The sequence below is a fragment of the Scyliorhinus canicula genome, chromosome 6, assembly GCF_902713615.1.
Source record: "Scyliorhinus canicula chromosome 6, sScyCan1.1, whole genome shotgun sequence".
Lineage (NCBI taxonomy): Eukaryota > Metazoa > Chordata > Chondrichthyes > Carcharhiniformes > Scyliorhinidae > Scyliorhinus > Scyliorhinus canicula.
This window is the reverse complement of record NC_052151.1, coordinates 174,234,149-174,247,328: the sequence shown is the minus strand read 5'-3', so window position 1 is coordinate 174,247,328 and position 13,180 is coordinate 174,234,149. Positions and strand designations below refer to the sequence as shown.

Below are 13,180 nucleotides of genomic sequence, written 5' to 3'. Positions count from 1 at the left end.
AACAGGCCTTTTAAAAAAAATTTAGAGTATCCAATTATTTTTTTCCAATTAAGGGGCAATTTAGCGTGGCCAATCCACCTAGCCTGCACATCTTTGGGTTGTGGGGGTGAAGCCCACGAAAACACGGGGAGAATGTGCAAACTCTACCCGGACAGTGACCCAGGGCAGGGATCAAACCTGGGACCTCGGCGCCATGAGACAGCAGTGCTAACCACTGCGCCACCGTGCTGCCCTGGGTCAAACAGATCTTGCAGTCATCAACCTTGCTGGTTCATTTGAACCCGGATAAACCCATCGTTGTTACTTGTGATGCATCTCTGTTACTGCATTGGTGCGGTCCTCTCACCCAAAATGGAAGGTAGCATGGAAAGACCTTTAGCCTTTGCATCCGTAACACTGTCAGATGCTGAGAGAAGATATTTCCAGACTGACATAAAACGCCTGATGGTCATTTATGCCATAAAAATATTTCATCGATATGTTTATTTTTTTTAAAAATATTATTTTTTAAATTATTATTTTAAAAAATTTAGCGTACCCAATTCATTTTTTCCAATCAAATATTTCTGAACCTCCCACTCCGCAGGAGAGCGTCCTGGCTCTACATTTTCTTGACGCTCCACCTATTTCATCTGTCCACAGTAAGATGTTGACCAACAGAAACCCTGTGTTGCCAAGAGTTTAAAGGATGGTTCTCACTGGCTGGCATTTTGAGAAGTCAGATCAGACCCTATGTGCAATAGAACATAGAACAGTACAGCACAGAACAGGCCCTTCGGCCCTAGATGTTGTGCCGAACAATGATCACCCTACTTAAACCCACGTAACCCGTTTACCCATAACCCAACAATCCCCCCATTAACCTTACACTACGGGCAATTTAGCATGGCCAATCCACCTAACCCGCACATCTTTGGACTGTGGGAGGAAACCGGAGCACCCGGAGGAAACCCACGCACACACGGGGAGGACGTGCAGACTCCACACAGACAGTGACCCAGCCGGGAATCGAACCTGGGACCCTGGAGCTGTGAAGCATTGATGCTAACCACCATGCTACCGTGAGGCCCCCAAACATACCAATGTCGGGACAAAATTCCTTTTGAGGACAGGGTTCACCTGTGGGGTTGCAGAGTGATGGTGCCACCCCCAGAGCAGCTGACATTTGACCAAGGATTATGCAGTGGTCATCCTGGTCAGACCAAGATGAAGGTGCTGGCCAGGGGTTATATTTGGTGGTCAGGGATCGAAAAGGAGATTGAAAGAATGCTCAACCTTCGGCGTGCAGCAAGCCATCTGCACCCTTGGGAATGGCCAGGACATCCATGGATGAAGCTCCGGATCGACTTTGCTGGTCCCTTTTTGGGTACGATGTTTTTGGTTGCGGCTGAATTGTTTCGGGAGCCAGCTTGGCCTCATTTTTCCAAATTTGTTGAGGAGGGCGGAGGCTAAGCAAGCTCGACCGAAAGGCCGCCATGATGCAGCCAAGAAGACTATTTAGTTTACGTGTGGAAGGTGGGCGGAGGATCGGAATGGTTACCTGGAAGAGTTGTTTCCAGGACTGGGCTTGAATCCTATGTCATAATCTTACGGGACCGTGAAACTGGAAAACATGTTCATAATTTGTTAAAGAGGGAAACCGTCATTGTCGAAAAGGGGCAGGTGGACCCAATCCCAGCAACCAACGTTCCACTTGTCGAGGTGGTGGCATTGTTTTGTAAGGGGCAACGGAAGGAATCCACAATGAGACCTGGAGAAAAACAAACTTACTTTATTTCACACGTTAACTATTATTTACATCTCCAGTAATTCCCTCCTGGGTCTTCTCTAGTCAGTGCCTGACTAGCCAACTCTATTCATGCAAAGGCACATTGCCCAGCCCCTTATTGGGGGGAGCTCGTAATCTGAAAGCTCCTTGGGGTAGTGGATCAACCCTACCCCATTACACCAGTACGGGAAATACCATGTTAGATCTGAGATCTTCTCAAGGGAAATCAGCAGAGACCACAGCAAGAGTTGAAGAGATAGTCAATACTGCCCCTATGTTGGACCGATTTGCCTACCCTTGCTGTGGACTCGGATGTCTCCATTCTGGAAAAGCGAGTTGCCAAGTTGCGAGGTTTGACAAGAGTGAGGAAGTCACTTGATACACTTATCTTATGAATTTTGCTTTGAGATCCCTTACTATAACTCTCTTTGTCTATAATTGGAAATAGAGTTTTTCAGCTTTTGTATTTCAGGGAATGTAGAAGAGAGCTTAAGGGAGGAAGAATGTGGGGCGGTATTCCCCCCCCCCCCCCCTGTCGGGTGGGAGAATCGGCGGGGCACCATGCGAATCGCGCCATGCCGCCCTGACCCCCACACGTGATTCTCCCACCCCCCTCGAAACCAGCGCTGTGCGAATCGCACCGGGCCGCTTGGAGAATCGCCGCAAACGGCGAGCTGCAATTCTCCGGCCCAGATGGGTTGAGCGGCCACGCGTAAACGGCCTAGTCCCACTGGCGACGTCTACACCTGGTCGCTGCTGTCTGGTACTCGTCGCGAAGGCTTGGTGGGGCGGCCTGTCGGGGCTGGAGGGGGGCTCCGTTCCCGGGGTGGCCTCCGGAGTGGCCTGGTACGGGATCGGGACCAACCGATCGGCGGGCCGGCTTCTCTGTCAGTGGGCCTCCTTTCTCCCGCCGATAAGCCTGGATCCATCCGCCATGTTTGTGCGGGGCGGCTGGGGGAGGACGGCCGGGTCTCTGATGCCGTGCTCATATCGCGCGATGCCCCTGCTAGCCCGAAGGAGGGGGGAGAATAGGGGTCTGGGAACGGGTGCCGACGCCGGAGTAAAACACTCCGGTTTTTACTCCGGCGTCGGCACTTAGACTCCCGTTGGGAGAATCTCGCCCGTGGTTGCATGGCCCCATTAAGGGGCAATTCTTAAGGGGCCATGTGACAGGCATGGACCTGATTGTTGGGGTTTGGGCAGAGTTAGCTTGGGAGTTGAGGGAACAAGACCCGTGTATGAGTGTACTATTCTGTATGTAAGGTTCTTCTTAGTTAAATAAATCACCGTTGTGATCTAACATAGCCTTGTCGCTTGCCTCGCAATACAACAGCATGCACATGGGTGGCTGAGAAAATGGTCATTTGCTAAGTTTCATTTATTTCATTTGCCAATTTCCTGTCTGGCCCATTCTTGGTTGCTGGGTGTTATGTCACTTTATGAGTTGTTTGATGATGAATTTGAGAATACGAATTGATGAGGACCAATTGTGGGTGAGGAGTTGATGAAAGGCAGTGTTGGTAAATGGTTGCAGGACTGCTTGTGTAAGTGGCGTTGTATAGATGGAGGATCAAGAAGAGTAACCTTTGCAGTAGACATGGGTCAACTGGTTGCAGCCGAAATGATCCTTAGATTAATACAAATGTCCTTGGCATCCATGTCCTCATCACTCTCCCCCTCTCTGCCTCCAATTCTTCCTCTGAGGGCCCAAGATCTTTGCATTGTTCCTTCTGTCAGTAACCCTCACAGCAGCACAATATTAGGTCGAGCACAGCAATGCCCAACCATGCAGGAGGCCCTGGCTGCAGGACATCTTGAGATCCATTCAGCTGCCTGAAAGTGGAAGCTCCAGCAGTATCATTAACCTGTCCAGTAATACATCTGGCAATGATACGGCAATAATTATAATGCTGTTGGGCTTCAGTGGTTGTATTTCCAAAGAGGAGGGATCAGGAATCTTGAATTTCCACACGGCAAAAAACATCACAGCAGTTAGAACATAGAACATAGAACAGTACAGGACAGAACAGGCCCTTCGGCCCTCGATGTTGTGCTGAGCCATGATCACCCTACTCAAACCCACATATCCACCCTATACCCGTAACCCAGCAACCCCCCCCCCCCAACCTTACTTTTCAGGACACTACGGTCAATTTAGCATGGCCAATCCACCTAACCCGCACATCTTTGGACTGTGGGAGGAAACCAGAGCACCCGGAGGAAACCCACGCACACACGGGGAGGACGTGCAGACTCCGCACAGACAGTGACCCAGCCAGGAATCGAACCTGGGACCCTGGAGCTGTGAAGCATTTATGCTAACCACCATGCTACCGTGCTGCCCATTATCTGATTATCTGGTTAACAGTGTTAAAAAAAGTAAAATCACCATTCTGTTGCTAGTTGCTACAGGTTTTCACATTTCAATTTGTATGAAATAATTTAGGTTCTCCAGGAACCTGGCTCACAACTGTAAGGATCTGTTTTTGTGGTTGCACATTGATGGGGCGGTATCTCTGGTGACTGATTACTATTCCTGGGTAATCTTGGCGTATACAATTTGCCACACGTGTGCAGTCAATGATGACAACAGCTGTGGGAATGCCCACTCGCTCTAACTAGCGCCATCACCGGCAAAGGTGACATAATTTTTAAAAAACATTTATAGTACCCAATTAATTTTTTCCAATTAAGGGGCAATTTAGCGTGGCCAATCTGCCTAGCCTGCACATCTTTGGGTTGTGGGGGCGAAACCCAAGCAAATACGGGGAGAATGTGCAAACTCCACACGGACAGTGACCCAGAGCCGGGATCGAACCTGGGACCTCGGCGCCGTGAGGCACAGGGCTAACCCACTGCGCCACCGTGCTGCCCTAAAGTTGATATAATTGCCGGGCATGGCAAACCAGGCAACCTGTCACCTGTAATTCGTGTTTGTGGGAAATCCTGATGTGTCTTTGGCAAAGCCTTGGAAAAACTCAGGAGTCAATAAATGGAGGACATTGATGACCTTGACAACCACTCACCAAGCATGCTGACCAGGTCCAGTATGATCTGTTAGGCGGGTTGGTTTGACGTTGACTGCAACTGAATGCAGGGAAGCTAGAAACAAACGTCTAACACCAGAGATGATCCAACACGGTTTTATTTAAACTATGAACGGCTGTACATGTTCATCTGTGGGTTGACACTCTACTAATCCTACTGATGACCTCTTACTGGTTCGACCAGACTTACTAGCTACCACATGGCAATAATGTCCACTGACTTGTGCACTCTGACTGTCTCAGTGTCTGGGTCCCGAAAAGAGCGGGAGTCTTAATGCATTGTGAGCTTTATAATGGTGGTGTCCTGTCTGGTGATTGGTTGTTCTGTGTTGTGTGTTCATTGGTCATCCTGTGTGTCAATCACTGCCTGTCTGCATCTCATTATATACATGAGTGGATATTATGACACAGCAGAGGACTAATCATCTTTCAGCCAGCTGCAGATGTCTGCCAGAACCTGGCATGCTAATCTGCCTCTCCTGTGGCACTGCTGTTCCCACCAGTCAAAGAAACCTAGCCTTTATCTGTTGACCCTGTTTCATGAGTGGTGACCACTGTGAGCTACGGCTCCTTACTGCTCCCCACTCTGCTGTTCCCCTTCTCTGCTGCACCTTCTCTGCCATCCCTCTCTCTGCCATCCCCCTCTCTGCTGTTCCTGTCTCTGCTGTCCCCCTCTCTGCCGTCCCCCTCTCTGCCGTCCCCCTCTCTGACGTCCCCTCTCTGCTGCCCCCACTCTGCTGCCCCAATCTTCCCCTTCTATGTTGCCCCCTTTCTGCAGCCCCCTCACTGCTGCCCCCTCTCTGTTGCCTCCTCTCTACCGCCCTTCTCTGACCCCCTCTCTGCTGACCCCTCCCTGCTGCCCCCTCTCGGCAAACCATTCTTCCTCCTCTCAGACCTAATCTACAGCAGAATAAGATCTTCATCTCACGGATTAGACCTCGAAGTGAGCTAAATAACTTCTCTGGACACTTATTGTGAACAAACCCCTTCCTACCAGTAGGTTAGAAAACTGCTATCGATTCATTCCCCCTCGATTGCCTGGGTCTCTCCAGCCAGTTTCAGGAAACTGGAGAATCTCCCAGACCAAACATTAAAATGAGAAGCTTGTGGTACAATATTGCTTTAATTGAGCAAATAGCCAATGGAAACTGGCAATCTACCTCTCTTGAGGGGGAGGTGTACATACATTCTCTCGTGCTCAAGCTCCTGACGTGCTGGAATCACTCTGTTGTTCCAGCATCCCAGCATTCCTCTGGATTAAAATTCGAGGCTGCCGGTGAGCACCTGTAGAACTGATTCCCAACAAGATTCAAGCTTTCAGAACAGGAGGAGGGGAGACACTTTAAAGACTAATTGCAAACTGACCAAAGAAGGTTTTAAGATCATGCCAGATTTGAAGTTGACTGATCCTGACTATAAAAGAATCACAGAGCAAGTAAAGATGGATAACATCTGCTTCTATCTGTCTTGAATACAACGCCAAAGAATTGTTGAATTTCCACAGTCATAAACTGTATACTCAGTTACCCAGCGTTGCCACATCTGGCTGAGCTTTAAGTACAAATCGTCAATTGTAAAAATGTGCAGCCTGTTAATATATGCTGGATGTTTATGTGTATTTGATCTGTCTGGAAAGACCTTATCAGTCCTTCTTGAGACAGTTTGTAATCAGATGAACAGTATTTAAACAAATGCTTGTGTTAATAAAGCATCTTAAATAAACAGTGGAGCTGAATACCAGGAAGACACAGAGTAAACAAATCTGGGGATGACCTTTTGGGAATGTGCAACATTTATGATGACTATGGGCAGAATTTTACGACCTTTTTACCAAGTGTTGGGTTCCGTGAGAAAACCAGAGAGAATCCCACTGGCGCCGTCGGCAAGAAAACTCGCCGCATATTCAGCCGCTTCTGGGTGAAAATTTATTTTCACGCGTTTTACGCCGCCCTTGTGGCGGATTGTATCCGATTCGCTCGCCCTGGTACAACTGAATCTCCACAATCAGTGGGGCTCTCCTTTTAAATGTCTCCCCAGATCTTGTTCCTAGTGCAGACGGAGGGTTTGGGGGGGTGGGGGGGGTGGGGGGTGTTCGGGGGGGGGGGGGGGGGGGTGGTCGGGGTGGGGGGGTGTTGTGTTGACAACCAGGAAGAGTGCACTACGTTTCACAGAGAGAGCCCGTACTAAACTCCTGGATGGTGTTGAGCAGAGGCGTGACATCACATACCCACGCTCAGCCACATGTCCAATAAGCAAGGTCACCAACCCCGCCTGGGAGGCTGTGGCCATGACAGTGAGTGTCAGCTCTCTCCATAAGAGGATGGGGCTACGGTGCCGGAAGAAGGTGGATGACCTTTTTTGGGCAGCCAGGGTAAGTCTGTTTTTTCATGTCTCCCCCTGAACCTCTTCGCACACCCATCACAACTCCATGGTAATCTCACTCCCAACTACCTCACCGGTTCTTTGCACTTGTCATGCCACCCACCCCCAATGGTCTTCCCCCCCACCACCCGCCCCAGTAGCTCCTCTGCTCCTTACATCCCTGCTCCCACTCACCTCCCACACATACCAGACTTCATTGTCACCTGGCCTGGTATGACTCCTGCCTACATTTTCCCCATCTGTCTCATTGCAGGACAACCTCAAGCACAGCTGCGAGCGGGCACGGTCTGCTGAAGTGATGCCCGAGCTTAAGACCCGAACCACGTTTCAGGAGAGAGCCCTTGAGCTGGCCAGCAAGGAGCAGGGCGCCCCTGTGCAGACGGCGAGATGGGGGGCACTAAGTGAGAAATTTAAACACATGCAGCCATGGCGCAAGTCTCACGTGTGTTAACTTTATTCTCCCAGTCTGCTCTTGTCCTGAACTAATGACATCTCGCTTCCCTTGCAGGTCAAACGGTCGACGAGCCAGGACCATCCTTGCACCCTCTGGAGACCACAGACCCCAGCAGCTCTGAGGGAGACACCTCAGAGACGAGAGTCGAGGATGCTTCAGATCTGTCACTCGCAACCTTCACCAGCGCAGAAACTCACACCTCGGTGGGATTAACTAGTGAGCAGGCTTCTGGGTCACTCACTGGTGAGCATCTCACAGCTGCTGATCCACAGCCCGCGGAGGCAGAGACGTCCCAGGATCCAGCACTTGGAGGGATGCTGAAGCTCAGGATTCTGTGAGCCCCGGTTAGATGACATGCCCTTGGGTTTGGTCTCCCACAGCTGCTGGAGCTACAAAGGCCGAGTTGCGACTATCAGGAAGGGATGACAGCACCCCTCCTCAGGCTGAAAGGCCTACTGGAGGAGTCCCATTGCCTTTTATTTAAGGAGGTGGTCCCGTCATCCAACGCAATGAGGTCAACACTGTGAGGGTGGTGTACACTCCATGGCGGGGGATAACCGCTCCATGTAACCGGTTATATTATTTTGAGGGAAGGGAAGATACTATTTATATTACTTAGAGGCAAGGGAAGATACCAGTTATATTATTTTGAGGCAAGGGAAGATACGTTTTATTTTTCTGCTGATCTGGAGGTCTCCTACTCTGCTCAGTGCCTTTGCCTGATTGGGTGACTGAATAGAGTTCCTATATCTAGAGGAGGTCAAACATTTATGTATTTGTTTCATTTGTTGTTTATTTTGTCATAACGAAAAATTTCTTCAATAAAAATACTTTCTTGAAAAGGGCTACTCTTCAAAGTACAAATAATCTCCTGGATTTGTTTTACAAGGAGACAGTTTTGCTCTACATCTGACCAGGTCAATTTGTTGCAAACGAGGATTATTCAAAATCTTGGGACTCCTCCGTAACTGCACTGTTCAAGAAGGCAGCTCACCATCACCCTATGGGCAATTAGGAATGAGTAATAAATGCTGGCTTAGCCAGCAAAGCATCCCTTGAATTAAAAGAAAACTAACAGCCATTATTTTTTCTAAGCGATGGATATATTTATTTTCACAACTTTCTGTAATGCATTGCAGCAAACATAAGCCATGAATGGCATGGTGGTACTGCAGATGTTTGCAATGATCAAACTGAAAAGCAGGAAGATTTTTTTACATTGTTAGTCTGAGAGAAATAGGTGTGAGCGTCACTGGCAAGTGTTTGCTGCCCATCCCTATTTCCTTTGAGAAGGTGGTGGTTAGTTCCCTTCTTGAACTTATGCAGGGCATGTGGTGTAGGTGCACCCACTGTGTTGTTACGAGAGCTTTCAGGATTTTGACCCAGTGACAATGATGAAATGGTGACATAGTTCCAAGTCAAGATGATGTTTGGAGGTGAACTGTGACACAGGTGGCGGTGTTCCCATGCATCTGCTGTCCTTGACCTCCTTGGTAGTCAACTGTCATGGCTTTGGATGAAGTTATCAAAGGAGCCTTGCTGAGATGCCGCCAGTCATCTTGTAGATGTATCAGGGCAGCACGGTGATGCAGTGGGTTAGCCCTGCTTCCTACAGCGCAGAGGACCCTGGTTCGATCCCAGCTCTGGGTCACTGTCCGTGCGGAGTTTGCACATTCTCGCCGTGTTAGCGTGGGTTTCGTCCCCACAACCCAAAGATGTGCAGGCTAGGTGGATTGGCGACTCTAAATTGCCCCTTAATTGGAAAAAATGAATTGGGTACTCTGAAATTTTTTTTTTAAATCTTATAGATTTGTATACTTCAGTCACTGTCTGGCTTAAAGGCACATCCCGATTATTGGTCCACGGACCAGAAATAATAAATAATTAAATAAAAGAAAGGGAACAAAAGAAATAAACAGGAAGGTCTCTGACACAATGCACTTGAAATGGAATTTAAGAGGTCCTTTCACAAACTTATGTAAGATTAATTGCACAGCATTCATGTAAACTGTTCAAATAAACCTGGAAGATCATACAGGCATTTTCCTTTTGTGAATTTACTTTTGAGGATGAATCCTTAAAGTCTTTGTGCAGCTTTAAATTACAATATCAAACATGAGTCTAAACAATAATCTTCAATAAATTAAAACTAAATATCTCCCTATTCCCTTCCTCAAAATGATATTTGTATCAGAGTTCATAAGTTCCAGCAAAAAACAACTTAACATGATCATGAAGTGTGTCAAATTATTAGGAATTCCATACACCTGTATGAATTTCTGCTTTGATTTTTACAGTGAATCAGCATTATTTCAGTGATAATTCAAAACGTTATTAAAATAAAGAAACAAAACAAAATTCTATGTTCACTGTTAACAGGTATGTGTCCTGTGCAATAGGATGCCCGTATGAAGGAAACATTACACCAGCTAAGGTTGCAGAGGTAAGCTATTACACACTAATCTTGTATTAATTATGGCGCTTATGAGAACTTGGCTCATAAATAGTTATATTTGAAAGTTAATAATTTGGGAAAACAAGGTTGTCGAGAGCACTTTATTGTTGTGAGGATTTTTATAGAATCATAGAATTTACAGTGCAGAAGGATGCTATTTGGCCCTTCGAGTCTGCAAGTGGTCCATCACTGTTAGAAATAGCTAAGGCAAGAGGTAAGAGATTGAATTTACCTACAATAATTGACCGTCTTCAAAAATGCCAATCAAGTTGTTCAAATACAACAGCTCACAGTTTCCAGTGATTTATTGGCATTCAGCTTCTCCAGCAATTCATAAACATCCGAGACTTTGTTCTGCCCCTCTCACTGCCTCCTTTTACTTTAAGCGCTGAATCGTTTGCTTTTACTCACCTCTTCCTCCTTTATTTATCTTATCAATGGCTTATTCCAAGTATATCAGCTATTCCCACATTAGTAAATATTATAGCGGTTAGATCGGGCCACATGGCACCCATCTTTCAAGCCTGCTGTGATCTTCTAAGACACAGACATAGCTATGTACACTTAGGAGTGTGCCACACATCATATTGGTAAGGAGAAACAAGCAATGTCCTTTGCATGAAGATGCATTGAACATTTGCATATGCATTAAGATGCATTAGATGAAGATGCATTGGATCATTTGGAGGGGCTGTTTAGCACACTGGGCTAAATCGCTGGCTTTCTAAGCAGGCCAGCAGCACGGTTCAATTCCCGTAACAGCCTTCCTGAACAGGTGCCTGAATATGGCGACTAGGGGCTTTTCACAATAACTTCATTGAAGTCTACTCGTGACAATAAGAGATTTTCATTTCATTTGCATATGCATTAAGATGCATTAGATGAAGATGGATTGGATCATTTGCCTCATTCAGGTCCCTATTGCAACTTTGATTGGCTCCAAGGCAGCCTACCTCAGGGAAAAACACCCATAAACAACCCCCTAAATTAAAAAAGGTGAGGCAATGGCGTAGTGGTATTTCACTACACAAGTAATCGAGAGACCCAGGGTAATGCTCTCGGGGCATGGATTCGAGTCCCACCATGGCAGATGTTGAATTTAAATTCAATAAAAATCTGGAATTAATGATCATAAAGCCATTGATGATTGATGTAAAAGCCCATCTGGTTCGTCAATGTAGAAGGAAGTCTGTTGTCCCAACATGGTCTGGCCTACATGTGACTCCAGACCCACAGCAATGTGGTTGACACTTAAATGCCCTGGGCTACTCAGTTCAAGACAAATAGGGATGGGCAATAAATGCTGGCCCTAGCCGGCGATGCCCACATCTCATGAACGACTAAAATAAAGCTTACCATCACCGCAGTAACTGGGCCTAACTTCCAGGTCACACAGCTCATGATCCTACTTCTGATGCCCTAGCTCTGTCCCCTAACTCCACAGTCCAGGTCTGAGGTCCAGTCCTGACACTTTGCCTCAATTTCCAATCATTCTCCCGAGGCCTTGACTCCATTCGTAATCCCTGATCTCACTTCCAAGGTCCCAATCCAAGACTACAACTACAAAGGAAAAGAACAGGGAGGCTAGGGAGGAAATTGCCGGCCCCTAGCTGAGATAATTGAATCACCGACAGCCACAGGAGAGGTCCCTGAAGATTGGAGGGTAGCAAATATTGTGTCCTTGTTTAAGAAGGGCTGGAGGGATAAGCCTGGGAACTACAAACCTGTGACGCTTACTTCTGTAGTGGGTAAGTTGTTAGCAGGTATTCTGAGGGACAGGATCTACAGCCACTTAGACAGGAATGGACTAAATAGAGAAAGTCAGCATGGCTTTGTAAGGGGAAAGTCATGTCTCACAAATGTGATTGAGCTTTTTGAAGGGGAAACCAAGAAGGTGAGGGCAGTTTGGTCGATGTTGTCTACATGGACTTTAGCAAGGCCTTGACAAGGTACCGCACGGTAGGTTGTTGCAAAAGGTTAAATCTCACGGAATCCAGAGTGAGATGGCCAATTGGATACAAAGAACAAAGATCAAAGAACAAAGAAAAGTACAGAACAGGAACAGGTCCTTCGGCCCTCCAAGCCTGCACCAACCATGCTGCCCGTCTAAACTAAAATCTTCTACACTTCCGGGGTCTGTATCCCTCTATTCCCATCCTTTTCATGTATTTGTCAAGATGCCCCTTAAACGTCACTATCGTCCCTGCTTCCACCACCTCCTCCGGCAGCGAGTTCCAGGCACCCACTACCCTCTGTGTAAAATAACTTACCTCATACATCTCCTCTAAACCTTGCCCCTCGCACATTAAATCTATGCCCCCTAGTAATTGACACCTCTGCCCTGGGAAAAGAATCTCTGACTATCCACTCTGTCTATGCCCCTCATAATTTTGTAGACCTCTATTAGGTCACCCCTCAACTTCCGTCGTTCCAGTGAGAACAAACCAAGTTTATTCTACCTCTCCTCATAGCTAATGCCCTCCACACCAGATTTACCATCCTGGTAAATCTCTTCTGAACCCTCTCTAAAGCCTCCACATCCTTCTGGTAGTGTGGCGACCAGAATTGAACACTATACCAAGTGTGGCCTCACTAAGGTTCTACACTGCTGCAACATATCTTGCCAATTTTTATACTCAATGACCCGGTCAATGAAGGGAAGCATGGCGTATGCCTTCTTGACTACCTTCACCAACTGTTTTGCCCATTTCAGTGACCTGTGGCCCTGCACAACAAGATCTATCCGTCAATACTCTTGAGGACTCTACCATTCACTGTATATTCCCTACCTGTATTAGATCTTCCAAAATGCATTACCTAACATTTGTCCGGATTAAACTCCATCTGCCATCTCGCCGCCCAAGTCTCCAAATTATCTAAATCCTGCTGTATCCTCTGGCAGTCCTCATCGCTATCCGCAATTCCACCAATTCCAGCAATTCCAAAATTGGCTTGGCAACCGAAGCCAAAGGGTGGTTGTGGAGGGTTGTTTTTCAAAATGGACAAGCTGGGCCAAAGGGCCTGTTTCCATGCTGTAAACATCTATGACTCTATAACTGTGCTGTCCAGTATCT

General features: G+C 47.2%; 1 protein-coding gene across 1 annotated transcript in view; it reads left to right on the top strand.

Annotated features, from left to right (window-relative positions):
- Positions 1–13,180, top strand: part of hmgcll1 (3-hydroxymethyl-3-methylglutaryl-CoA lyase-like 1) — a 177,830-nt gene that overhangs the window by 53,884 nt on the left and 110,766 nt on the right. Inside the window, exon 6 of the mRNA XM_038800460.1 lies at positions 10,031–10,094. Within this exon, the coding sequence (XP_038656388.1) occupies positions 10,031–10,094 (64 nt within the window). The remainder of the gene's footprint in view (positions 1–10,030; positions 10,095–13,180) is intronic.